This window comes from Melospiza melodia, chromosome 4 (assembly GCF_035770615.1).
Source record: "Melospiza melodia melodia isolate bMelMel2 chromosome 4, bMelMel2.pri, whole genome shotgun sequence".
Classification (NCBI taxonomy): domain Eukaryota; kingdom Metazoa; phylum Chordata; class Aves; order Passeriformes; family Passerellidae; genus Melospiza; species Melospiza melodia.
In genome coordinates, this window is record NC_086197.1 from 350,621 (window position 1) to 378,620 (window position 28,000).

Here is a 28,000-nt window from a genome sequence, read left to right on the forward strand (position 1 = left end):
AAAGGGAAAAAAAAAAAAAAAAGAAAAAACCAAACAAGAAAACAAACAAAAAAAGCAGAACAAAATAAAATATAAATCTCTATTTGCAGAGTCCGTCCCGCCTGTGTCGTCTCGGGGAGTCGGCACCAGGCAGGCCACGGTGGGCTCAGGGGGGCAGCGCCCCGGGACCCCCAGACTGACCCCCCCCATCTTCCTAAACAATTTGTACTGTTTGTTTTTTGTTTGTTTCTTTTCCTTCTTTTTTGTCTCCATTTCACAGAAAGTTTTTCTGCTTCTTTTGCTGCCGGGCGGAGCCGAGTGGCTCGGCGTGGCTCCGGTGCCTGGTGGGTCGCAGTCGGGTCGGAGGCGCTGCCCCGGGGCTGCTGCTCGGGCGGTGCCCAGCCCCGGGCGGGCGGGGCCGCCGGGACCCCCGAGCCCTCCTCCCTCCCGTGGCTCCGGACTCCGGGACGCGCTGCAGCGGGCGAGAGCCCTCGGCTGATTGTGGGACACATTCTTGGGTTGCTGTTGCCTGTCTGCTCCTTAAAGACATTCCTGGCAGGAGGAAGGGAGCTTCACCCTTTGTCCCCGACGTCCTGCGGGGCGGGGGACCCGGAGCCAGCCCTTACCTGGGAGACAGGTGCCACGTGGAGCCGGAGCTATCGGAACAGGCGGGTGAAGTCCCTCAGAGCCCAGCAGACTTGTTTACATTCCTCAGCACTGCAAGACAAGGGGGGACATCAGGGGTGACCCCAAGGGGACGTGTGGGACCCAGGGAAGGTGTCCTGCCGCGGGAGGGGAGCTGGGAGCCTGGCAGCTCGGCTCCAAGGTGTTGGAGAGATGAAGGGACAATCATCAGGGCACAAGGAGGTCGGCAGCCCTGGGACTGTCCCTGGAGGAGACTCATAGGCTATCGCGGTGGTGGCTGGGTGGAAGGAACGAGCTGCCCCCAGGCGCTCAGCCTCTGGGATTTGTCCAGGGACCAGATGGAGCCAGGCAGAGGGAGGTGATGTTCCCAAAGCAGATGGCCCTGGGAAGGGACAGGCCTGGGCAGGGCCTGGCAGCTGCAACCAGTGACTCACGGGGATGAGGAGGTGGCTCAGAAGGGCCCGTGGCTCGACAGGGATGGGGCTGGGCAGAAAAACCCGTTGGGTGATGGCAGAGGCGCCACACAGCCCCAGGGCCCCGTGCAGGCAGGTGGCACATCCCAGCAGCACCAACAGCACAGGGCTGGGGCTGCTGGAGGCCAGCCTGGGGGAGGGAGCTGGTGCCAGCTGGAGAGCCCGTGGCACTCACCTGGTGACCTGCTTGTGGAAGTCGGTGAGCTGTTTGTGTGTCACCTGGATGGCTCCGCCCGTGGTTTCCTTTGGCAACCCCTTCAGCGAGTTCTCCAGCCAGCGGCAGAACGTCTGTGCCAGGGAAAGGGAGCGACTCGGAACGGGGAGCCCAGCCTGGCTCCCGGGCCCTGCCTCGGCAGAGCTTGGGGTGCCAGCACTGCCCCTGGGGTCTATCCTGTCCCTCTGGGGTCCCAGCCCTGCCCTGGGCCCATCCTGTCCCTGTGGGTGCCCCCTCACCGGGCGGTCGATCTGCATGATCTCCCAGAGCACCTCGGCGACGTCGGGCAGGGTGTAGGGCGGGAGGCAGAAGCAGCACGTCTGCAGGAGCTGGTTCACAAGCTGCTGCCCCAGCTGGGTCATCACCTGGTTGATGAGCTCCTTCCGCACCTCAAAGTCCTCCTCATGCTGCGGGAGGAAGGAGAAGGGGGTGGGCAGGGCCTGGGGACAGGGACACACACTGGTCCTGGGGGCAGGCAACCCCCAGAGCTTCTCTGCCAGCAGCGATGGAGAGACCGGCGTGGGTGGCTCGTGGGGACACCAGGACAGGGCAGCTGAGGATGGTGGGGCTGACGGGGCTGGAGCAGCCTGGCACAGTGGGAGGTGTCCCTGCCATGGCAGCGGTGGCACTGCAGGGGCTCTGGGGTCCCTTCCCACCCAGCCATTCCAGGATTCCACGGCGACACCCCCGAGTGTCACTCACGTCATTGGCCACCCCGGTGTGGATGAGGTCCCGCAGGAATTTCATGACGCTGCAGTTGGCGTCCCGGTGGTCCAGGGTGGTGGCAGCGATGGCCCACTGCAGGATGGGGATCATCACCTGGCTGCGCAGGAGGGTGATGGGGCTGCGCTGGATGAACCTGCCCAGCACACAGACAGATGGACATCAGGGCAGGGCCTGCCTCCCCCGCCGCACTGCTCCCGTGGGAGCTCCCAGGGGACCCTCCCCGAGGGGAGAGAGGCTGGGTGGCCTGTGAAGGAGGTGGCACCTGGCTGCCAGGCGGAAGAGGTCATCCACGGTGTCAGGGTGGTTCTGGAGGCCATTGGGCTGCTCGAGGAGCTGGAAGGTGGGGATGCAGAGAGCCTGGGGAGAACAGGGATCCATCAGCAACTACCTGGGATCACGCCTCAAGCTGCCCTTCCCCACATGGAACAGGCTAGGGCTGCCCCATCCCTGGAAGTGCCCAAGGACAGGCTGCAGGGGGCTGGGGACAACCTGGGATAGTGGAAGGTGGCCCTGCCCACAGATGGGCTTCAAGGTCCCTTCTCACCCAAAGCAGTTTGAGATTCTATATAGATGGGATATTAGGGAAAATTCCTCCTGGAAAGGCTGTCCAGCCTTGGCACAGCTCACAGCTGCCCAGGACAGGGGTGGAGTGCCCACTCCCAGTGGGATTTCAAAGCTGTGTGGATGTGGCACTTGGGGACAGGGCCAGTGGTGGCCTCGGCAGTGCTGGGGGACGGCTGGACTCGAGGGGCTCAGAGGGATTTCCACCCTGAGTGACGCTGTGATTTGGGCAGGTGAGCCCCACCTGCAGCATGTCGAGCAGGCCCTGCCGGCAGCCCTCCTCCATGCCGTACTCATCCACCAGGATGCTGCCCAGGTAGAGGAAACAGGAGTGCTGGTGTTCCCGGTACACATTCACCATCTGGGGAGACAGGAACGCTGCCACATCTGCCCTGAGCCCACATCCCTCCATCCCCAGCCTGGCCCCTGTGGGCAGGGACATCCCAAGGGACTCACTCAGGTCCTGAGACACTCTCTGTGCCCAGGCCACCTGAGCCAGCAGCACTTCCCTATGGAACCTTCCCCTTGGAGCCTGGCAGGAGCCAAGTGGAGCAGGGAGCACCCACCTCTGGGGCTCAGGGATCCTTCCCTGAGGCTGGGTTACCTCCCCAAGGAGCTGTACCATGCAGGGTTTCACACACGCCTCCCAAATCACACACACACACACATGGGGATCCACAACCTCCCTGCACTCCCCACCTCTTCCAAAGCCTCTCTCCTCCCCAAGGGCTTATGCTGAATTCCCAAGAGTGCCAGGACTCGCTGCAGCACTTCCCCGTGCCCACAGCCAGCCCTGCCACGCTCGTGGCAGCCACAGCGACCCCTGAGCGAGCGCCCAGGCCAGCTGTGTCCCCACCTGTGTGACGAGGGGCTGCAGCAGCGCGGCCGAGCCCTTGCCCACGCAGCGCACGGCGAAGCGCAGGCAGCGGCAGCAGCGCTCCACGATGCGGTTGTCGGCACTGTGCTTGTTCAGGGTCTCCGACAGCACCGGCCAGATCTGGGCACGCACGCGAGGAGGGGTCACACCTCACCAGGGACACTCTGCCCGCTCCCCCCCGGCCCCCCGAGCGCCCGGACCCCAGGGAGGGATGGCACATGGGGGAGGAAAGGTTTCTGGGGAGCCTGGGGGGGTTTATCCCCTCCGGTGCAGCGTGTCAAACGGGACACGGGCAGGGAAATCAAACACCGGGGCCGTTCCCAGAGCCAGGGCCCCTTCCAGAGGGCTGAAGCCTCAGATTTCCCCCTCCACACCCCAATCCCTGCTTCCAGGACAGACAGGAAGGTGCCCCACGGCTCCCCTCGCGTGCAGCCCTGTTCCCAACTCTGTACAACACCCCGGGTACCCCCATAAACTTTAACACCCTGGAAACCCCCACCCCAAAACCCCCCACAGAACCCTGTCCCCAGATCCCAGCCCTCTCCACGCACCTCCTGAATGACTTTTTGGCACGGGTGGACCTGGCCGTTCTCAACAATGGGGTTGGTGTGTCTGTGGGAACAGCCAAGGGTTAAGGGGGTTTGGGATTACAGCCAAGGAAAAGGTTGGAGCTGTGGGAAGTGGAACAGGAGCTGGAACCTGGGGAAGCAGAGACTTCCACCAGGGCTGGGGAGAAGGGGGCAGTGCAGAGTCATGCTCTGGGGGAGCAGCAGTGCCCCAGCTCCTTCCTCACCTGAAGATGACGGCGAGTCGATCCAGGGGCACTGTAGGGTCTGAGGAGAGGCCATTGCTTGGCTCCTGGGAGAGCAGCTGGAAACAAGGGAACAGGATAGGATTCCAGGAGCACAGGTAGCCCTGGGCAGACACTGCCTGGACACTGACCCCACCAGCAGCAGCTCCTCAGGTGGGATCATGGCTCAGTCCTGGCCATGTCCTGTGTGGGCGCTGGGCCCTGCCCCATGGAACAAGTGACAGGATGAGAGGGAATGGCCTCAAGCTGTGCCAGGGGAGGGTCAGGTTGGACACTGGGGAAATTATTCCTGGCACTGGCACAGCTATCCAGGGCAGGGGTGGAGTCCCATCCCCAAAGGGATTAGAAGCTGTGTGGATGTGGCACCTGGGGACATCAGTGGTGGCTTTGGCAGTGCTGGGGAACAGTTGGACTCCAGGGGCTTCAGGGGCTTCTCCAACCCAAACAATTCTGTTACTCTAGGATACAGCTCTGGCTCTGAGGACACGGCTGCTGTAGCAGGGCTGGGGCCTGGCCACTGTCCTCACTGTCCCCACTGTCCCCTCCCAGGTGCTGTCCCCCCATCCCAACACACCTTCTTGAGCGCCAGCACCTGCACGGCGCAGAGCTCGCTCAGGCACTCCGAGATCTTCTCCAGGGGCAGCCGGGCCAGCACCAGCGCCGTGCCTGCAAGGACACACACGGCTCAGGGGCAGGGAGGGCACAGGGGCGATCACATTCCCAGATGGAAGGGCTGTGGGACAGGGGCAGGGCCTGGGAGTTTCCCCGCAGCTGAACCTGGCTCTGGCTGAACCAGACACCGAAACGCTTCAGTCCCAGCAGGGAGCGACGCTGGTGTGAGGGACAGGGACAGGCCAACAGATCCACAAGCACATCTGGGCTCACCACGTGTCCCCAGTGTCCCCATGCCAGTCCAGCAGCACTGTGAGATCCTGGGAATCTCCAGGGAAGGTGCTTCAGGGCTCCCAGCCATGGAACACGAGGAGCACCGAGCTGCTCCCGCTCCCAATGGGCAGCAGCTCACTCCCAGCTTTGGCACAGCCAGGATCTGGCTGTGGTGCCAACCACCCCAGGGGGAACCTCCCTGGCTCGGGAATTCCTGGCTTGTTCTAAGGGAGGGGGAGAAAACCCTCTGGCAGGGAAAGGAGCAGCACAGCTGGTGCTGGCGCATCCAGGGGAACAAGGGGATTTAGTCTCCCATGGCAGCACACGACTGCAGGGAAGGCTCCCTGGCTCTGGGGATAAAGGCTCCAGCAGCACTGGAATTCACTGAAAATCTTTAAGGCATATCCCCAAAACCATCTGTGGTTGAGGAGGCTTATGGTGCCCAAGAGTCCAGTGAGACACCAACACTGTGAGTTAAAAATCTCCGTTCTTGAGCCCAAACTCTCTAAAAGAATGACCAATACTCCCAAACCTCCACCCTCTGTGTCCAGCAGGTGATTCCCAGAGTTTGGATGGAGCAGCGACCCACTGCCAGCCTGGCTCTCAGCATTTCCCACACACTCTCCCCACGTATCCAGCCCAGGACAGTCCCTGAGCTCTGTCTCAGGCATGGGGACAGTTACCAATACAGGATTTATTTCTGCCTCCAGCCCCAGGGGAACTCCTGAGGATGCTCTGCATGTGGAATGGGACTTGGGGTCCATCAGGACAAACCCCACGAGGATGGGGCTCAGCACCCTGGGGAGCAACCCCCACAGACACCCCTGGCAGCTCCCAGGATAGCCCCCAGGGCCCGGGATGGTACCCACCCTTGAGCAGCCCCACGGCGGCCTCGGGCGACAGCGCGAAGGAGTCGAGGGCGCGGGCGATCTCCAGCAGCCCCGAGAAGTGCTGGGCCATGTGGTCCCGGCACACGGAGCAGATGTTGTGGATGGCCTTGGCCGCGGCCGACGCCAGGCGCCGGTCACAGAGCCCCTTCATCAGGTAGCCCAGCACGGGATCTGCGGAGACAGGGGCTCAGTGCAGCGGGGCTGCCAGGGGCACGGGGGCACGGCGGGGGCGCGGGACTCACCCAGGAACTGCGGGTTCCTGTCCACCACCTCGCTCATCTCGCCCACCAGCTCGATGCTGGTGTAGCGCACGGCCGTGTGCACCGACTCGGGCAGCCGCACCACGCCCTCCAGCACCTCCACCAGCGTCGGGTTGTTCTCCCTGCGGGACAGCCTCGGCTCAGCGCCCGGAGGGGCTGCCAGGGGCTGCTGGGCCCTCTGCCTCGCCTCACAGGCACTCTGAGCGTGCCACGGGACTGGGAGCACACTGGGACAGACCCTCTGAGGGGGGCTCTGCCCCATGGACACCAGTGCCACAGTGGGGAACGGACAGGCAACACAGAATGCCTCCAGGGAGAGCCCCACCACTGCTGGGGGACAGGAGAACCAGGGGGTTTATTACCTGGGAGCTGAGCCCCACCACTGCTGGGGGACAGGAGAACCAGGGGGTTCATTACCTGGGAGCTCAGCCCCACAACTACCAGGGGACACGAGAACCAGGGGGTTCATTACCTGGGAATTGAGCCCCACCACTGCTGGGGGACACAACAGGCAGGGGGTTCGTTACCTGGGAACTGAGCCCCACCACTACGGAGGGACAGGAGAACCAGGGGCATTCATAATCTGGGAGCTCAGCCCCACAAGAACCAGGGGCGTTCATTACCTGGGAGCTGAGCCTCACCACTACTGGGGGACACGAGAACCAGGAGGTTCATTACCTGGGAATGAGCCCCACCACTACTGGGGGACATGAAAACCAGGGGGTTCATTATCTGGGAGCTGAGCCCCACCACTACTGGGGGACATGAAAACCAGGGGGTTCATTATCTGAGCCCACCACTGTAGGAGGGTGTGATGGGTGATCCCAGGCTGGTGGGGGCAGAGCCCCAGTGCTTCCAGCCAGCACTCCTGGGAACAAGGCATTGGAAAAGCAAGCAGGAGCAGCCTCAACACAGATAGCAGGAGCTGGTGATGTGAAGGGACTGAGGTGCTGAGGTGACTCCTCCAGGTACCCAGGGAGCAGGGGGATAGGACTGCCAGCCTCACAAGGAAAGGAGGGATGGTGTCACCAGCCTCCTTGGGAAAAGGAGTGACGGCAATCACAGCCTCCCAGGGAAGAGAGGGATGGGGATCCCAGTGTCCCAGGGGCGGGAGGGACAGCATTCCAAGCCCAGGGAAAGTCAGCTGGGTTGTCCCACTGCTGGCAGTGCACAGGACTCGCTGCGGGCTCACCACCCTGGGTGTCACCTGTCCACACTTCCACTGTCACTAACATAGGTGGAAACATTCTCAGTGACTTAACCTTCCCTTAGGATACCTAGGAAAACTCCACCTGGATGTGGAAGGATCTCCAATGAATGGTTTGGGTGTGAACAGACTTCAGAGCCCCTCCAGCGGCACCCCTGCCATGGCAGGGACACCTCCCACAGTCCCAGCTTGTTCCAAGCCCGGTCCAACCCAGCCTTGGGCACTGCCAGGGATGGGAATGTCCTTGGGATATCTGTGGTGTCCGTGTCACAGGGAGGCAGCCCTAGCCCCCCAGACACAGACAGGACTCACTGGTCGACGCTCTTGGCGATGGAGGCCATGATGAAGAGCACGGCCTCTGTCACCTCCCAGGGCGGGTTCCCGTCCTTGAGCGTCGCGTAGAGCTGCGGGAGGGACGGTCACTGAGGGGCCAGGAGCCCCATCACCAACCCTGCCCCACGGCCTGCTCCTGACCCATCCCAGCCCCACGGCCTGCTCCTGACCCATCCCAGCCCCACGGCCTGCTCCTGACCCATCCCAGCCCCACAGCCTGCTCCTGACCCATCCCAGCCCCACGGCCTGCTCCTGACCCATCCCAGCCCCACGGCCTGCTCCTGACCCATCCCAGCCCCACGGCCTGCTCCTGACCCATCCCAGCCCCACGGCCTGCTCCTGACCCATCCCAGCCCCACGGCCTGCTCCTGACCCATCCCAGCCCCACAGCCTGCTCCTGACCCATCCCAGCCCCACGGCCTGCTCCTGACCCAACCCTGCCCCACGGCCTGCTCCTGACCCATCCCAGCCCCACGGCCTGCTCCTGACCCATTCCAGCCCCACGGCCTGCTCCTGACCCATCCCAGCCCCACAGCCTGCTCCTGACCCATCCCAGCCCCACGGCCTGCTCCTGACCCATCCCAGCCCCAAACTCCCACTCCTGACCCATCCCAGCCCCACAGCCTGCTCCTGACCCATCCCAGCCCCACAGCCTGCTCCTGACCCATCCCAGCCCCACAGCCTGCTCCTGACCCATCCCAGCCCCAAACTCCCACCCTCACCCATTCCAGCCCCACAGCCTGCTCCTGACCCATCCCAGCCCCAAACTCCCACCCTCACCCATCCCAGCCCCACGGCCTGCTCCTGACCCATCCCAGCCCCACAGCCTGCTCCTGACCCATTCCAGCCCCACAGCCTGCTCCTGACCCATCCCAGCCCCACAGCCTGCTCCTGACCCATCCCAGCCCCACGGCCTGCTCCTGACCCATCCCAGCCCCAAACTCCCACCCTCACCCATCCCATACCCAAACTCCCAGCCCAGCTGTGGGCCCACAGAAACCCCACGTTCCACACTGTGGGACCACAGTGGCTTTCCCCAACATGTCAGGAACCTCCTGGTGCTCCCACACCTCCTGCTCTCCCAGAACAGCTCCCACCACAGAATTCCCTGTGCGCAAGGTGTGTGTGACCTCCTGCTCTCCCAAAGGCCACCAGGGCTCGGTGACCTCCCCTGGCATTTGCCTGCACCTCACTGCACTCCCACAAACCCACCTGAGCAAAACACTCCACTGAGCCCACGAGGAAGATGAGGTCCTTCACCAGGTCCGAGACACGCATGCGGAACTCGCCGAAGTCATCGGTCTCCTCGGGGACTCCCTCCTGAGGGACAGCAGGGACAGCACAAGGGCAGCTCAGGGGAGCTCAGGCTCCCCCTCAGCCACAGCCAGGGCAACACCACTGATTCTGTTTCAAGGAGACCCAGCATTCCTGCCCTCCTGCCACAGACCTGGCTGCTGGAGGGTCTGCAGAGCTGTGCCCAAGGGAAACATGACCAGCCTGAGCACACACCGTGTATTCCTGCTCCAACTAGTGAGGAAGGGATGGGAAGCAAGGGGATGAGGAGGGGAGGAGAGGACAAACCATCCCAGAGTGGATGGACGAAGACACCAGCTGGAACTAGCGAGCCATGCCATCCTGAACCCAATAAAACTGCCTCAAGCAGGGACAACACAGCTTCCAAGGGGACACACACATCCCACTGCCCTGCCAGTTCCACGGGGACACACACACACATCCTAGTGCTTGCACAGGGACACACACACACAGACACACACATCCCAGCCGTTCCATAGGGACACACACACACACACCCCCCCTGGCCATTGCACAGGCCTTACGTGGTCGGAGTCGAGCTGGCAGTGCCGGGCCAGCGCGTGCAGCAGGCGCTGGATGTAGGCTTTGAAGATGCTGTGGATCACAGCATCGTCCGTCTTGTACAGGTGCTCCCCCAGTCTATACCAGAAGTTAAAGGAAATTTCTACCACCTGTTTGGAAAGAAAAATACAGCATTTTGTTACAGAATAGCAGAACATAGCTATTCCCTCACTGTGTCAGTAGTCCCGATGGAGAAACAGAAACCCTGGCCCTGGGTGGCAGCAGTGCCAGCACCACAGATGTGAGTCAGAGCTGCTGTGCCACACAGTGGTGACACAGGGACCAGCTGCCCCAGATCCACTGATTTCTCTGCCTGTCACTTATAAAGGGCTTGGGATCCCCCAGTGACACTGAAGAGCTGCCCCAAGCCCTGGCAGCCAAAGCCTCTCCAGCCCAGAACCACCCCAGAGCGGGGCCTGGGGCTCTGGGAGCAGCTTGGGCTGCAAGTGGATGCAACCTCTTTGTGGTGGGATCTTTAATTTATTGTGTGGTTATTGAGTGCAGATTTAGTCAGGACCAGCTGCAGAGCTCCATGTCCCCCTCAGCACTGATGGCACAGGATGAGCTTGTGGCCAAGGAACACTGAGCTTAACAGACCTGGGAAGGGAGGAAAAGGGTCCCAGGGACCCCAGCGAGTGTATAGGGCCTGCTGGAGGACAGCCACCCTGCATCTCCCATGGCAAACCAGCCAGGCAGCAGCTTCCATCCACTGCACACAGGCAGGGATCAGCTACTGGCACTTAAAGGTTTGGGAAGAATAAAAGGATAAAGAATTAAATAAAAGATAAAAAGAGACCAAAACAACGACAAGTTTTGCTCCTAAGGTAGGTGGGTGGGCACTTTGATATGAACTAGCATTTCAGTCACTGACAGGGCAAAGTTCCCAGGAACCACAAATCCCCACTGAGCTGCACCTGAACACGTGGGAAAGCACTATCAGGGGTTTCAGAGCTGTGCTGGCAATCCCAGGACACCCAGAGGGAAACGCGAAGCCCACGAGTGCAGAGCAGGGATTCCAGAGCTCCCAGGGCCATGACTGGGCGGCAGCAGCAGCAGCAGGAAGGCCTGCCCCGTGCCTGGCTGCAGCTCACCTCGTACTGCGGGTGCCCTGCACAGATGAGCAGCAGCTCCAGCGTGCGCAGGTCGCCCAGGCCCTGGCCCGGCGTGCACACGATCTTGTCCAGGAACGTCTCGCACAGCTCGGTGAACACACGGCAGTAGTTGAGCACCCTGCGGAGGGACAGGGGCTGCATCAGCCTCAGGGGCTCCACCCTAGTGCGGGGCACGGCTGGGCAGAATGTGCCCAGGGCCTTGGGCAGAGTGAGAAACCCCAAATTCTGCTTTGCCAGCAGCTGGGAGAGACTCCAGCAGGGGAAGTGGGTGCAAACACTGCACTCCAATAAGCAAATCTGCTGAAATAGTGATCTCAAACTTCTCCAAAAGGCCAGTGAGGGCACGGCTCCAGTCCAGCCCAGCCCCTGGCCCCTCCAGGTCTCTCTTGCAGCGAGGGGCCCGGACCTGCCCCCAGGACTTGGGTGTGACCCCACGAGTGGCCAGCACAGGGACAGGCACTGCCCAGCCCCAGTGCCCCCAGCAGTGCTGATGCCCTGGCACTGGTATCTCCCTTTGGAGGCTGACATGGCCCTAGCAGGTCAGCGCTGTCCTGCCCGTCCCTCCCGGCCACAGCAAGGTCCCTGTCCCTCACTTGTCCAGGTCCTCCCGTGCCACAGCCATGTGATAGGCACTCTCGAGGGTGAGCACGCCCTGGAAGAGCTGCAGGGCCAGGGGCAGGTTGGTCTCCACGTTCTCGATGGCGTAGAGGGCCGAGCACACGCAGTCCGACGCGGCCTCGTGCAGGTTGGACGAGGTCTTGTCCTGTTGCTGCAAGGCACAAAAGCCCAGCAATTATCAAAGGGTCATGGAACAGCCTGAGCTGGAAGGGAGCACAGGGATCCCAGATGCAGCTCCTGGCCCTGCACAGACACCCCAACGATCCCAGGGAGGGAGCTCTGGCAGCCTCGGGGCCGTGCCCATTCCCCAGGCAGCCTGGGCAGTGCCCAGCACCCTCTGGGGCAGAACCTTTCCTGGTTTCCAGCCTGACCCTCCCTGGCACAGCTCCAGCCATTCCCTGGGTGCTGTAACTGGTCACCAGAGCAGAGATGGGAGCTGCCCCTCTGCTGCCCCAATTATACCATGCTATCAGGCAGTAATGAAACCACCAGGTTTTTGTTCTGGTTCCCACAATGGCTGGATTTGATCTTGGAGATCTATTCCAACCCTCGGGGTGTGACAAACCTCACCTGGCAGCCCTGGGGTGGGACAAACCTCACCCAGCATCCCCGGGGTGTGACAAACTTCACCTGGCACCTCATGGGCCGTGGCACCTCCCTGCCTGCACTGCCCACCCTGTGGAGCTGATCTGGCCAGAGGGAGCCAGAGAGTCCCTGCGTGACGCAGGAGGGATGAACCCTCTGCTCCTCACCTCAGTCCTGCTGGGATTGCCCAGTGTCCCCCCTGGAGCCCCCCAGCTCCTGGGAAGCACTCACCAGCACCTCGAAGAGCAGGGACAGCAGCTTGCTGTTGGCCATGAAGGTGCTGTCCAGGACGCCCAGGTTGAACCAGCTGCCCAGGCAGCGGAAGATCTTGATGAGCATTTTCTCCTCATTGCCTGCCTTCTCCACACATGTCACCTGCAGGGACATGGCACAGCCGGTCAGGATGTGACTCCAGCGGGTGGTCCATGAGAAATAACCATCCTCTGGAGGCCCCATGAGAACATTCCAGAGGCAGGCTGCTCCCAGCACCCCTGTCACCAACAGCCCTGGACTCAGTGAGAGGGAGGGACAGAGCCCACAGGAGCAGGAAGAGCAGCTGGAGCAGCTCCCTCATCCCCACTCCTGCAGGATCCCGCGTTGGGCCAGCAGAGCACAGCCATCAGGGATGCTCACACCTGACAATCCCAGTTTAACCCTTCTCCCAGAAAACCACCTCTGCAGAGAGAGGCTGCTGCTGAGAGCCAGACCTGTCCCAAGGGACGTTCCAAACATCCACCCCGGTGTCCAAGGCAGGATGTGCTGAGCTGTGGGATGGCAGCAGCTCATTCCCAGTGCTGGCCGATGCTCCAGCTGCAGCCCAGTGCCCAGCAGAGCCCTGCCAAAAGCCCCAGCCTCGACTGGCACAGGGAAAGGAGGAAGAGGTGGACAGGCAGGATGTGGAGAAAGATCCTAGACCCCCCAGACTGGCCCAGGAATCCTTGCACAAGAGCTTCCAGAGATCATCTCACTTGACATTTCAGTCCTAAAGGCACCCCGCCTCATCACAGTCCCTGGAATGCTGCATTTTGTAACTGAAGATGGGAATTTGGCATTTAAATCCCACATAGAAAATATAAATACTCTTCAGGTAGGTGGTGGAAATGCCCATGCTGGCACCAACAGGGAAAGCTCAGGAAAGCTTCAGGCAGAGGTGCAGAGGGATCAGGAATGTGCAGGGACAGGGCCAGCCCTTGGTGATCCTGTGTCAGCTCTGAGCAGCTGTGAGCACCAGAGCGAGGTGACACTGCCTGTGTCCCCAGTATGCCAACCAGGATCTCCCAGGGATGCTGGGAAAAGCTGGGGCTGGACATGGCTGGAGGGGACAGCCCAGCATGGGGGCCCCCTGGTGTGCCAGCTGGGATACCCCAGGAAAACATGGGGCTGGAGAGGACAGCACACTGTGGGGACTCCTGATCCTCCAGCCAGGATTCCCACGTGTCCCTGGAAAAGCTGGGGCTGGCAGGGCAGGGTGGCCCTGGAAGGGGACTCGAGGAAGCTGAAGGAATTTCAGACTGAGCAAGGACTTGCTCAGACAACTTCTCCCAGAACAGGTGGAGCTGGGCTGCCCTGACGGCTGCAGAGGGACTGGCAGGGAACTCTGCTGGGATAAACATGGAATGGGGGAAGAGGCTTCTCCAGCAACACCTGGGCTGCTGGGCAGAGGGCACAGCTCAGCCCTATCTCCTGACACAGGAAGAGGGGAAGCAGCCTTGAGCTGTGCCAGGGCAGGCTCAGGTCGGATACTGAAAAATTCCTTCCTGGAAAGGGCTCTGCAGCCCTGGCACAGCTGCCCAGGGAGGTCTGGAGTCTCCATCCCTGTTGGGATTTCGGAGCCGGTGGAAGTGGCACTCAGGGACAGTCGCTGGTGGCCCTGGCAGTGCTGGGGGATGGTTGGGCACGCGGGCTCTGAGGGCTTTTCCAGCCCAAGCAGAGCTCCGGTGCCCTGGGGCGGGCTGGGTGCCCTGGGGCGGGCTGGGTGCCGTGGGGCGGGCTGGGTGCCCTGGGGCAGGTTAGGTGCCGTGGGGCGGGCTGGGTGCCTGGGGGCGGGCTGGGTGCCCCGGGGCGGGCTGGGTGCCCTGGGGCGGGCTGGGTGCCCTGGGGCGGGCTGGGTGCCCCGGGGCGGGTTGGGTGCCGTGGGGCGGGCTGGGTGCCCTGGGGCAGGTTGGGTGCCCCGGGGCGGGCTGGGTGCCCTGGGGCGGGTTGGGTGCCCCGGGGCGGGTTGGGTGCCCCGGGGTGGGCTGGGTGCCCTGGGGCGGGCTGGGTGCCCTGGGGCGGGCTGGGTGCCCCGGGGCGGGCTGGGTGCCCCGGGGCGGGCTGGGTGCCCTGGGGGCGGGCTGGGTGCCCTGGGGCGGGCTGGGTGCCCTGGGGCGGGCTGGGTGCCCTGGGGCGGGTTGGGTGCACTGAGGCGGGTTGGGTGCCCCGGGGCGGGCTGGGTGCCCTGGGGCGGGTTGGGTGCCCTGGGGCGGGCTGGGTGCCCCGGGGCGGGCTGGGTGCCCTGGGGCGGGCTGGGTGCCCTGGGGCAGAGGCAGCTGCAGGCTGCTCACCAGCAGGGACACCACGGTGCTGGAGTAGTAGGCCAGGTCCTCGATGATCTCGGTGCGGCGGTTGGCGCCGATGCGCAGCGAGCGGCTGTGCACCTCCTCGGGCAGCACCGTCAGGATCTCCAGCAGGAAGGGCAGCGATGTCACGTCAGTGCTGTACCTGCCACGGGCACAGGGGACACCTCAGCGCTGGCAACAGCACAGCCAGGGCTGCCGGGCACCCCGCACCTCGGCAGGGCTCTAAGGCCCCTTCCCAATCCCATGGATTCAGCAACAGTCCTGCCTCAAGGACAGGCGGTGTCCAGCCACAGCCCTGCCAAGAGGAGCCTCCAGCATGGCTCAGCCCAGATTTACAACAGAGCAGTGACAGAAGCTTTCCCAGCCCGTGAGCTCTGTGAGTCCAGGTGCCACTGCCCGGAACAATCCCACCCCCTCCTGCTGCCAATGGACTCAGGGTGGTGGCAGCCCCAAGGGCTGCTGCTGTCACTGTGCAGCAGCGTGTGGGGACATCTGGGGATAAACCAGCCCCACTGCTCCATCCCCCAGCACGGACACAGCTGAGGGAAGAGGGATTGTCCCTAACAAAACAGGGATGAGGAAAAGCGCTGAGTGCTGGGCTGTGAGCAGGGAAGCGTGCACGGCAGCCAGCCCCTCCTGCCACCACCCAGGGCAGCTGAAATCAACCATCACGGGAGAAAAACTTCCCTTTCCTGCACCACGCCTGCCTGACACAGCCCCCAGACAGGAACAGTCACTCACTTCTCCACCAGTGTCTGCACACAGCCCTTCCACGAAGCCATCTGCAGGGCAAGGTCAGCTATTGCCAGAGCGAGCTGGAAGGGAATGCAAACACATGGATCAGTGTGGGGAGTGCTGGGATGTGCCCAGAGACAGGGCTGTAGGCAGCTCTGGAAGCCACCCCAACATCCCTGCCAGCAGGTAACTCAGGAGATCATTCCCAACACGGCTCATGGGCTGGGCACTCTGGGATCCATGTCCCCCATCCCTGCCTGTGCACAATCCCTGCAGTGAACACCGGCTGCCCCGAGGGCTGACATTCCCTGCCACAGCACCCAGGGGCTGCACGGGCACCCTGCCTCAGCCTGGGGGTGTCAGGCCCCCCGGTGCCACAGGAATGTATGGATAGTGGGAATGAAGGGTGCAGGGAAATCCCCCTGGCACCCAGGGCACTGCCAGGTTTGTGTCCATGGCAGAGCACAGGAAAACCCCTGCTCCTCCTCTCCCAACAGCAAACGAGGATGGAGTAATGGATGTAACTAAAGGAACCAAGTGATGAAGGAGGGAAATCAATGTTGTGCAGGCCAGGAGCACGGACCAGCCTTCCCTGTTTTCCAGCCCAGGGAGAGTGACTGCCTGCCAGGAGCAGGACATGGAGAGAGCAGCTCCATCCCCCCTGCCATCACCCACCTGTGTGACAATGACCGGGGACAGGTCCTTCAAGTTCTGGATGTGGGACAGCAAAGAGTCCCGGAGTGAGGCGTGGGAATCCGTGGGGAGTTCATAGAATGAAGTTTGGATCTTCATCTTCATGGTCTGTGCTGCGAAGTAGCAGGACTCCACATCCTGGTGGATCTGCAGCAGCTGGTCCGAGATCTCCCAGGCATGGACCTGTGGGAGAGCCACGCTGTGCTCAGTGGGCAGGGCTGATGGGGGGTCAGGCTGCTGCAGGCAGCCCAAATTCCCAATGGACACACAGCCCTGTCCTGCCAGGGCGAGCCCAGAGAGGCCCCGGAGCTGCTGCAGGGCTGGAGCCCCTCAGCTCCCAGGGAGCCAGGCTGGGGGAGCTGCGAATGCCCAGCCTGAACAGGAGAAGGCTCCAGGGAGAGCTGAGAGCCCCTGGCAGGGCCTGCAGGGGGACTGGGGACAAGGCCTGCAGGGACAGCACACAGGGAATGGCTCCCACTGCCAGAGGGCAGCCATGGGTGGCATCTTGGCAATGAGCAATTCCTGCCTGGGCTGGGCACACCAGGCCCACCTGAGGGCCCACAGCAGGACTCCAGAGCTGAACACGGATGTGTCTGAGAGCTGGAGGAGAGCCAGGCAGGAGCCCACGGCCTGCCCAGCCCTGGGGCAGCTCCAGCCAGTGCCAGGCTGGTCTGAACCCAAAGGCTCAGTCCTGAGTGTGGGACTGGGGCACTGGTGAGCCAGGGAAACACCAGGCAGACTCCAGAGCCCCCTGGAGAGCTGAGAAATGGGAACAGACCCACGGCATCCCTGAGTCACTGAGAGGGGAAAAGACCTTCAAGACCATTGAGTCCAAGCAAGCTGTGCCCCATCCCCACCCTGTCCCCAGAGCCCACCGAGTCCAACAGGTCCCCAGCAGTGCCGAGGCCACCACTGCCCTGTGTCCCTGTGTCCCCAGGCGCCACATCCCCATGGCTCCTCACCTCAACCCCTCCAGGTTCAACCCCAGAGCCATGGATCCATCCCTGCCACATCCAGGCAGCAGCTCCCCACAGCTTCCCATGGGACACTGCACATTTTCCCCATGAAGTGCTGCTCCATCAGCACCCCTGGGCACAGTGTGGCCAAGGAGAGCCCTTGAGCTGCTCCATTAGCACCCCTGAGCACAGTGTGGTTAAAAGGAGAGCCCTTGAGCTGCTCCATCAGCACCCCTGGGCACAGTGTGGTCAATGAGAGCCCTTGTGCTGCTCCATCAGCACCCCTGGGCACAGCGTGGTTAAAAGGAGAGCCCTTGTGCTGCTCCATCAGCACCCCATAGCATGGTGTGGTTGAGCAGAGCCCTTGTGCTGCTCCATCAGCACCCCTGGGCACAGCATGGTCAATGAGAGCCCTTGCAGAGCCTGCAGACAACTCCTCTGCTGTTGCCAGGCTCTGCTCCTCCTTCCCCAGCTGCCTCCACGACAGGGCTGTAACTCCAGCTACCCCTGGTGTAAAACTGGCCTGGGATGACTCTAACAGGAGTGAGAAAAGCCTGGAGTCACTGCTGGCATAATCGTCCCCCCTGGATTTATTTATCCCCACAGGGAATCCCCACGCTGGGAATAAGCAAGAAGTTAAACTCCACACCTCCAACAGCCAGAATCCCACCAAATTCCCTCAGAAAACTCCTTCTCCCCTCAGTTAACAGCCTGGTAACTCCAGTTTGGATGGACAGGATGGCAGACACAGGAGATCCTCCCAAACCCACCACCCCAGGGCACATGGATAATCCGTCTGGGAGCCCAGCTCAGCAAAGAGCACAATTATTAATGGGCTGTGAGCACCAATGACTGCAAGAAGCTGCTTCTATGCCTGACACTCCTCATGGCATATTCAGGAACTCTACAAAGCCAGAGCATTTCCCTCCCAGAAAGCACTTCCTGAATCCCCACTGAACCCCAAACCAACCTCCACTCGATCCACTCCAGAGCCCCAACACTCAGCTCACAGCCATGGACCCACATGAAATGTTCTCCCAGGGCTCTGCTCCAGACACAGGATGCAAACTCCAGCCAAACCCACCCTGGGTACAGCTCCTGCGCCTGAGGAAACCCCAGCCAGTCTGCAATCAGCCTTCACACAGCTCTGAGCACACGGCTGGCTGAAGGAGCCTCAGATTCTGGGATTTAGGTCAGCTTGCACCGAGCTCCCCAGAGCTGGGCAGGCTCGGAGCTGCTCGGCCACGTCCGGCCCTGTTTCCCAGACAGCCTGCAGGAAAGGGAGAGCGAGGCTGCTGGGGGAGCTGAGGGACAAACCCGAACCCCACGTCCTGCCAGAGATCCCAGGGATGGGAACTGTGGGGATCTCACTGTGCCAAACCTGAACCCTCAGAGTGACCCAGGCACCCAGACTCGGCTTCAGGCTTTGCCTTCTCATCCCCACGATGGGATTCATCCCACAGATGCAATTTCAGAAGGCTTCACCCCACACAGGGTAACACCACACCACTTCAGACGGCTGCAGGCATCTGCCCTTGCTGGTCTTTGCCCACCCCTTTATGCCCTCATGTTCATGCCCTGCACCTGTGTGCCCTCTGCTCCCTGGGCACACCTGGGCACTCCATGGCTGTCAGTGCTGTCAGTGCTGCTCACCTGGGCACCCCATGGCTCAGTACTGCTCACCTGGGCACTCCAGGGCTGTCAGTGCTGTCAGTGCTGCTCACCTGGGCACCCCATGGCTGTCAGTGCTGCTCACCTGGGCACTCCATGGCTGTCAGTGCTGTCAGTGCTGCTCACCTGGGCACTCCATGGCTCAGTGCTGTCAGTGCTGCTCACCTGAGCACCCCATGGCTGTCAGTGCTGTCAGTGCTGCTCACCTGGGCACCCCATGGCTGTCAGTGCTGCTCACCTGGGCACTCCATGGCTGTCAGTGCTGCTCACCTGGGCACCCCATGGCTGTCAGTGCTGTCAGTGCTGCTCACCTGGGCACCCCATGGCTGTCAGTGCTGCTCACCTGGCACTGGAGGGGCTCTGAGGTCCCATCCCACCCAACCATTCCAGTATCCCCTGATTACAAGCCCAGAAACGCAGAAACCAGCAAGAACCCCACCCCGAGAGCTCGTCCCAGCAGAGGCAAAGATGACAGAAGTGAGCAGGGCTGGGCGCTCTGAAGGGGCACAGCCTGCCCAGGGGTGCCAGCAAACAGCCCCTGGCAGGTGGCACTGCAGGGACACGGCTTGGCACAGAGGGGGATCCCAGCAAACAGCCCTTGGGGGGTTAATCCCAGTGCCCCCATCCAGACCAGGGCACGGGGACACCTGAGGGACACACAGCGAGTGCCCAGCCAGGGCCACCAATGCCACCAGGGCCACCAAGCTGGGAAAGGTGCCAGTGCAGCATCCCAGGAGCCTGGCACAGGACCCATCCCTGAACTGGGACCCTCCCTCCTCCAGCTGCCCCTGCCAGGGGGACATGGGGGCAGCAGCAGCAGCAGCAGAGCCCCCAGACCCAGCTATGGACATTCCCTTGGAACTCCAGCGGGAGCCGCAATGTGGCTGCAGCACTGCAGGGAATTCGGGGGGAAATGGGGCAAACAGGAGTTTGTGGGAAGGAGAAGGGGCAGGAGCTGCTGCTGCGGAGGGAGCTGGGACACCCGGGGCAGGGAGGGGCGGGACACGGCCCCAGGGCAGGGATCGGTCCCGGTGCTGGGGAGGGCCTGGGGAGAGCGGGGAGCGCACAGGGGACCCTGCCCAGCTCGGGAGGGGAAACATCCACCCCTGAGGGAGGGGGGACAAAGGGGCTCCAGCAGGACCACGTGGGGTCACAAAACACCGACAAGCGCCCCAAACCCGGGGGAGCTGTGTCCTGAGGGCTCTGGGGTCTGAAGGAGCCCTTGGCTCCATCATCTCACGCTCTCTCCCCCCGGCCGGCAGGAGAAGCCCAAATTTCCCTCTGGGAGCCAATTCCTCCTTCCCAACTCCCTCAGGACTGTGCCAAACCTGCCCAGCCCCTTTTCCTTGTGTGAATCACGGAACCAGGGAATGGTTTGGGTGGGAAAGGACCGCAAACCACCCCCAGTGCCACCCCTGCCATGGCAGGGACACCTCCCACTGTCCCAGGCTGCTCCAGCCCCAGTGTCCAGCCTGGCCTTGGGCATTGCAGGGATCAGGGGCAGCCCCAGCTGCTCTGGCAATGCCAGCCCAGGCAGGAATTCCTCATTGCCAGGATGCCACCCATGGCTGCCCTGTGGCAGTGGGAGCCATTCCCTGGGTGCTGTCCCTGCAGGCCTTGTCCCCGGTCCCTCCCAGGGCATTCACAGGGATGGGGCAGCCACAGAGCAGCGGCACCGGCGGGGTAGAGGCTCCCCGAGGCCGCCGAGGGGCCGCAGTTCCCTGCCCCGCCCCACCCCGGATGCGGCCCGAGGCCTCCCCGCGAGCCCGGGCCCGGTACCCGCCGCCCGCGGCTCTCACCGAGCGCTGCAGTTCGCCCAGCCAGCAGCTGGCCCGCTCCTTGCCGCTGGGGTCGGGGTCGTGGTAGAGCGCCTGCACGGCCTGCTGGACGAGCTGCAGGCTGGGCCGGCCCGGCCCGCGCTCCATGGCCGGTCCCTCAGCGCCGCCCGCCCGCCGCCATCGCCGCTCCGCCGCACCGGGCCGGCCCCCGGAAACGCGCCCGTGCGCCTTCCGTTCCGCGTCCTTCCGTTCCGCCGGCCTCCCTCGCCGCTGCCCGCTCCGCCCCGTTCCGCCTCTGCCATCTCATCGCATCCCATCCCATCCCGCCCCGTCCCGTCCATCCTATCCCATTCCGTTCCATCGCATCCCGTCCCGTCCTCTCCCATCCCGCCACGGTTTGTCCCACCGCCCCCCCCTACACGCCCTGCCCGGAACGGGTTTCCGGCGGTGCGGCGGCCAAATGTGTCCGGGCGCACGCGGCGCGGCGGGAAGGGTCTGGGACCCTCCCTCAGAGCGGAGTGTGGGGTCCCGGTACCCCCGGGGGCTCCAGGGACACCCTCAGACCGGAGTGTGAGGTCCCGGTACCCCCGGGGGCTCCAGAGACCCCCTCAGAGCGGAGTGTGGGTCCCGGTACCCCCGGGGGCTCCAGAGACCCCCTCAGAGCGGAGTGTGGGTCCCGGTACTCCCGGGGGCTCCAGAGACCCCCTCAAACCGGAGTGGGAGGTCCCGGTACCCCCGGAGACTCCAGGGACACCCTCAAACCGGAGTGTGGGTCCCGGTACTCCCGGGGGCTCCAGAGACCCCCTCAAACCGGAGTGGGAGGTCCCGGTACCCCCGGAGACTCCAGGGACACCCTCAGACCGGAGTGTGGGTCCCGGTACCCCCGGAGACTCCAGGGACACCCTCAGAGCGGAGTGTGGGTCCCGGTACCCCCGGGGGCTCCAGAGACCCCCTCAGGCCGGAGTGTGGGTCCCGGTACCCCCGGGGACTCCAGGGACACCCTCAGGCCGGAGTGTGGGTCCCGGTACCCCCTGGGGCTCCAGGCCGGAGCGTGGGGTCCCGGTGTGAAAAACGCCAATCACTTGTTTTTAAAATTTTAAAAGTTTAATAGCAATTAAATGGTTATAAAAATAGTAATGCAATTAGAGTAATAATAATCTGGACAAATTGAATTGGGACAATATGAGACCATAGAAACAAAGAGTTACGGACAGCCCGGGTACCTCTTATGGGTAGCACGAGCCCGAAAAAGGCCCCACGCCAACAGAGGATTAACCCTTAAAAACAATAGCCCGTTGCATATTCATACACCTCATCCATGATGCATAAATTCCATTCAAACACAGGATTCTGTCTGCTAAGTGTGAACTTCTTCCTCTGAATCTTAACATCACCTTCGAGGCGAGAAGAAGTTCGTTTCTTCTGATAAGGGGGCAATAAATTATTTTTCTCTGAAAGATTCAGCTGTCCTGCGGCTGCCGTTTGGTGCGAGTACTTCATTCTTTTATTAAAAAAATACCTCACTTACAAAGTTCTTATTTTAACTACAAAAGTTACTTTTTAACCACAAGACTACATTTACCATATTATTAAAATGTTAATACAGCACTACTAATCAATACAACAAAATACGTATGGTTAATATCTGCCTGGAGCCATATAATGTGCACTTTTCACACTGGTACCCCCGGGCTGTCCCACGGGGGTCCTGCTGCCCCTGTGGAAAATGCATATTTTATGATTGGCTTTTGGCAAATATTAAAATGAATGTTAAATGTGTTATGTTAGAAAGTAATGCTGTGTTAATTCTCTTAAGTAGTGTGGTGAATATAGTTTCAGGTTATAACAAAATGTCGAAATAGAAACTGTGCTATGTAAGATACGGATCCTGCCTTGTTCCTCAATCAGTGCAATTTTGGGGTGGGGGGGTTTCCCTGGAGCCCTGACCCCACCTTGTTCCTCATCTCGATGCTGGTTTGGTGACAAGCCCGGAGTCAAACCCAATGTGTCGGCAGGCAGGGGAACTGGATTGGGAAGGACTTTGGGGAAAAACTCCTTTAATTTCCTTTCCCCCACAATCGCCGTTGAGTAACGCTGAGGGGGCTTCTGAGGCCCCCAGGGCTCGCTGCCTCTGCCCAGGCTGGACAGCCCCCGTCACCTCGTGGCAGTGCCCATGGCAGGGGTGGCACAAGGCCGTCTCGTGCTCTTTGCCAACCCAGACCATGGTGAGACTCCATGATTCCACGGTCAGCCCATCTGCAATTGTGATTTCCCTGGTGCCCATGGTGGTGCCCATGCCAGGGGTGGCACAAGGCCGTCTCGTGCTCTTTGCCAGCCCAGACCAGTGTGAGACTCCCTGATTCCACAGTCAGTCCGTCTGCAATTGTGATTTCCCTGCTGGGTCACGGGTCAGGTCACCCCTGCGGGATGCTGAATTTGGGTGCTGAGCAGAACGAGCGCGCTGGTGTCACCCCAAGCTGGGGCAGTCCTGCTCAGCTCCCGGTGAGGTGACGGAGCTCAGCTCGCATCATTCGGGTGCCCCAGGGCACGGCTTCAGGCAGGCAGGAAGGAGCTGGGTGATCAACGCCCACCTCCATCACAGCAAAAATAATTACCCACCAACCCGAAATGGACACGGTGTTCCTGATGGCCTGCAGCTCTGGCCCGCGGCGCCGGGTGCGGCAGGGCTGGCCGAGGATGCCGAGTGGAACTGCTCCTTGCCCCGAGCAGCCCCAGGAGGGTGCCTGGGGCACACCGTCCAGGCAGTGCCATCCTCCCCTCTGGGTGAGGCCAATCGAGCCATTAACGAGGCGTGGCTGCTCTGCCAGCCCGCAGCACCCACGCGGGCAGCACCGCCACGGCCACGAGCAGAGCTGGTGGCCCAGCCTCTGCCAGGGCAGGTGGCACTGCCTGGGGGGCACCGAGGGCCCAGGATCCCCAGCCGTGGTGGGCAGGGCCACGCTGTGTTCTGTGCCCTCTGTGCCCGCTCTATGCCCGCTCTGTGCCTGCTCTGTGCCCGGCTCTGTGCCTGTGCCCGGCTCTGTGCCCGCTCTGTGCCCGGTCTCTGCCCGCTCTGTGCCCGGCTCTGTGCCCGGCTCTGTGCCCGCTCTGTGCCCGGTCTCTGCCCGCTCTGTGCCCGCTCTGTGCCCGCTCTGTGCCCGGTCTCTGCCCGGCTCTGTGCCCGCTCTGTGCCCGGTCTCTGCCCGCTCTGTGCCCGGCTCTGTGCCTGTGCCCGGCTCTGTGCCCGCTCTGTGCCCGGTCTCTGCCCGCTCTGTGCCCGCTCTGTGCCCGCTCTGTGCCCGGTCTCTGCCCGGCTCTGTGCCCGCTCTGTGCCCGCTCTATGCCCGGCTCTGTGCCCGCTCTGCGCCCGCTCTGTGCCCGTCTCAGGCCGAGCGCAGGAGCTGCCCCCGGGCGATCCCGGCGCAGTTCCAGCCCGGGAATGGGGGCACGGCCCTGGGACGGGGCCGCAGCCCCCCGAACCTGCTCGGTGGGATCGCTGCCCGCAGGAACAGCGGCCCCAGCACCGGGGCCGGCCATGCCCGGTGCCCGAGGAACCGGAACCGGAACCGGCGCCGGAACCGGCACCGGCACCGGCACCGGCATCTGCCCTGCCGCCCTCGAGCGCAGCCCCGCCCGTGTGCAAATAACGCTGCTCGTGCTCCCCGTACACACAGAGCTGGCTCACACACCTGTGCACACACACCTGTGTCACACACACACACACACACACACACACACACACACACAGAGCTGGCTCACACACCTGTGCACACACACCTGTGTCACACACACACACACACACACACACACACACAGAGCTGGCTCACACACCTGTGTCACACACACACACCTGTGTCACACACACCTGTGTCACACACACACCTGCACACACACACAGGTGTCACTCACCTGCACACACACACAGCCGTCTCACACACACACACACACACACACACACACACACACACACACAGGTATCACACACACAGGTGTCACTCACACCCATGTCACAAACACACAGGTGCCACACACACACCTGCACGCACTCTCACCTCATTCTCACACGGCGCTCCCCCCCCTTGGTGGCCCCCGCGTCATTTCCCCCTCCCCCAGCTCATCCTCTTTGTCCCCAAAGCGGATTATGGCGCTGGCTCAGCGGGACACGAGTGTGCCAGCGGGGCCACACCCCCGCCAGCCCGGGGCCTCAGGTGTGCAGGGGGGTCACGCCCCTCGCAGGTGTGCACAGGGGGTCACACCCCCCAGGTGTGCACAGGGGGTCACGCCCCTCCCTGGGCGCACACCTGTGCAGACAGCACGGGCAGGTCATGCACAGCCCAGCAGGGCAGGCAGGGCAGGTACTGTGGGCAGGGGATGTTCCAGGTGTGCAGGGGATGTTCCAGGTGTGCAGGGGATGTTCCAGGTGTACAAGGAATGTTCCAGGTGTGCAGGGAATGTCCCAGGTGTGTAGGGGATGTTCCAGGTGTACATGGAATGTTCCAGGTGTGTAGGGAATGTCCCAGGTGTGCAGGGGATGTTCCAGCTGTGCAGGGGATGTCCCAGGTGCACACGGAATGTTCCAGGTGTGTAGGGGATGTCCCAGGTGTGCAGGGGATGTTCCAGGTGTGCAGGGGAAGCCCCAGGCAGAGCCCTCGGGCAGGTGGCAGGAGTGGTGACAGCAGGCAGGTGCCAGGGGCTGCTCTGGCAGCACAGACAGGTGCCATGTCCTGAACGAGGCAGTGCAGGCAGGGATGGGGCACACAGGTGATCCCTGGGCACGGCAGGTGGGGCAGGTGGGGCTCAGGGCAGCGAGGGCTGAGGGCAGGACAGGTGATGCCCAGGGGGTGCCCTAAGCTGGGCAGGTGCTGCAGGTGATGCCCAGGCATTGCAGGGGATGCCCAGGAGAGAGAGGTGATGTTCAGGTGGTGCACGTGATGCCCAGGTGGTGCCCAGGCTGAGCAGGTGGTGCAGGCAATGATCAGGAAGGACAGGTGCTGCCCAGGTGGTGCCCAGATGGTGCAGGTGATGCCCAGGCAATACAGGTGATGCCCAGGAGATGGAGGCGATGCCCAAGCAACCCAGGTGCTGCCCAGGTGCTGCCCAGGTGATGCCCTGGCAGTGCCCAGGCAATACAGGGGCTGCCCAGGCAGTGCCCGGGTGATACAGGGGCTGCCCAGGTGCTGCCCAGGTGATACAGGTGATGCCCAGGTGCTGCCCAGGCGATACAGGCGGTGCCCAGGCGGTGCCCGGGTGATACAGACGGTGCCCAGGCGATACAGGCGGTGCCCGGGCGGTGCCCAGGTGATACAGGTGATGCCCAGGCAGTGCCCAGGTGATACAGGCAGTGCCCAGGTGCTGCCCAGGCGATACAGGTGATGCCCAGGCAGTGCCCAGGTGATACAGGCAGTGCCCGGGCGGTGCCCAGGTGATACAGGCAGTGCCCGGGCGGTGCCCAGGTGATACAGGCAGTGCCCAGGTGCTGCCCAGGTGATACAGGCAGTGCCCGGGCGGTGCCCAGGTGATACAGGCAGTGCCCAGGTGCTGCCCAGGCGATACAGGCGGTGCCCAGGCGGTGCCCAGATGATACAGGCGGTGCCCGGGCGGTGCCCAGGCGATACAGGCGGTGCCCGGGCGGTGCCCAGGCGATACAGGCGGTGCCCAGGCGATACAGGCGGTGCCCGGGCGGTGCCCAGGCGATACAGGCGGTGCCCAGGCGATACAGGCGGTGCCCGGGCGGTGCCCAGGCGATACAGGCGGTGCCCAGGCGGTGCCCAGGCGATACAGGCGGTGCCCGGGCGGTGCAGACCCCGCCGGTCGGGCCCAGGCCGCAGTCCCGGGTCAGCCCCGCCCCCGGCGCGGCCCCGCCCGGTGCCGCCCCCGCCCCCCCCGTGCCGCCGGGCCGGGGCAGCAGCGCCGGGGGCGGCGGCGCCGGGCAGGTACGGGGGGGCGGGGGCCGGGGGGGCACTGGGGGGGCCGAGAGCCCGGGGAGGGGGTCCCGGGTTGGGGGGGGGTCCCGGACACGGGCGGGTGGCACCGGGGAGCGCACGGTGGGAACGGGAGCGCCCCGAGCCCCCGCCCCTCCTGTGCCCCCAGCAGGGAGGGGGTCCCGGGGAGCAGAACGGGGACCCCGCGCCGCGGGCCGGGGGTGGCAGACGGGGAGCGCCCCCCTTCCCCGCCCTAATTAATTACCTGCCGCTAATTGGGGGGGGGGGGGGGGGGGCGCCATTTGGCTGCCATTGCCGAGCGCGGGCAGTGTCCCCCTGCAGACCCCCCTAAAGACCCCGGGCTGGGGACCCGCACAGCGCGGGGAGGGGGCGGCACCAGCGGGGTCGGTCCCGGGGACACGGAGGGGACACGGGGGGGGGACACAGGCTGAGATGCCGGGCTGGCACCTGCCGGTGAGACCCCCGGGGGGGACAGGGACACCCTGGGGACACGCTGGGGACAGGGACACCGCCCTGGGGTCTGGGGAAGGGGACGGCGGCCCGGCTGGGTGACACGGGCAGGGACAGCCGGGCATTGAGGGGAAGGGGAGCCCGGAGCGGTGACGGCGCTGGCAGAGGGCAGGGGGACCGGGATGGGGACGCGGGCACGGGGGCCCGGGGAAGGGGACCCGGGGCGGTGTCCGCGCTGTCCCGGGGCTGTCCGGACCGGGGGCGGCAGCCCCGCCCGTGCCTCCCCCGCCGCAGGCGCCCCCCGAGGTCCCCGCGTCCCCATGGCGGCCGCGTCCTGCCCGGCGCTCCTGGCCGCCTGCCTGGCGCTGCACCTGGCCACAGGTGAGCTCCTGGCGACACTGAGGGGACACCGCGGCTGGGAGGGACCCGGGGGGACCCGGGGAGGGGCAGCCGTGAGAGGTGGGACCCCGGGCACGGGGACACAGGGACCTGGGGGGGACCCAGAGGTGTCACCCGAGTGCAGGACACTGGCGTTGGTGGCCCACCGCCCTGGGGACAGCGACTCGGGGTGGGGACCCTGGGGACACACGAGCGACCGTGCTGGGGGGGTGCAGGGAGCGGGGCTTGGCTGCGGGGGACACGGGGGGGACCGAGGGGGGCGGAGGCAGTGCTGGGGATACGGGGACCCGGGGGGGGACGCGAGGGACCCCGGGGGGGGTCAGCGGGACTGGAGAGGGGCCGGGAGGGGGACACGGGGACCCCCATGCGTGTGTCCCCCCCGGACACACGTGTGCCCCCGGCAGCCCGGGGCGACGGCTGCAGCGGCTTCGGGAACCTGTTCACGGAGATCGCGGAGAACAGCGCGCACGGCAGCCTGGTGGCGCGGCTGCCGCCGCCGGGGGACGCGGGGGGCGCGGGGGGCGGCCCCGGCCTCCAGCTCTGCCTGGTGGGCGCCGACGCCGCCTGGTTCTACCTGGACGGGCGCAGCGTGCGCCTCAACGTGTCGGCAGGGCGGGCGCTGGACCGCGAGGTGACACCGCGGGGACAGCCCGGGCCCGTCCCGTGTCCGTCTGGTGTCTCTGTCCGTCCTGCATCCGTCCTGTGTCCGCCGTCCGTCCTGAGTGCATCCCCGTCCGCCCTGTGGCCATCCTCCGCCCACCCGTGTC

General features: G+C 63.6%; 1 protein-coding gene across 1 annotated transcript; it reads right to left on the reverse strand.

The window, feature by feature from the left end:
* Positions 1–65: 65 nt before the first annotated feature.
* Positions 66–20,627, reverse strand: TNPO3 (transportin 3). The gene is made up of 23 exons (XM_063153579.1): positions 20,464–20,627; positions 16,020–16,220; positions 15,351–15,424; positions 14,595–14,751; positions 12,283–12,426; positions 11,442–11,617; positions 10,828–10,966; positions 9,700–9,846; positions 9,074–9,181; positions 7,841–7,932; positions 6,304–6,443; positions 6,041–6,232; positions 4,861–4,952; positions 4,269–4,345; positions 4,027–4,087; positions 3,455–3,595; positions 2,843–2,959; positions 2,300–2,394; positions 2,014–2,170; positions 1,551–1,718; positions 1,273–1,385; positions 606–696; positions 66–531 (listed from the first exon to the last, which is right to left on the reverse strand). The coding sequence occupies exons 1-22, from the start codon at positions 20,587–20,589 to the stop codon at positions 636–638; spliced, it is 2,778 nt and encodes a 925-aa protein (XP_063009649.1). The 5' UTR covers positions 20,590–20,627; the 3' UTR covers positions 66–531; positions 606–635.
* Positions 20,628–28,000: the final 7,373 nt, after the last annotated feature.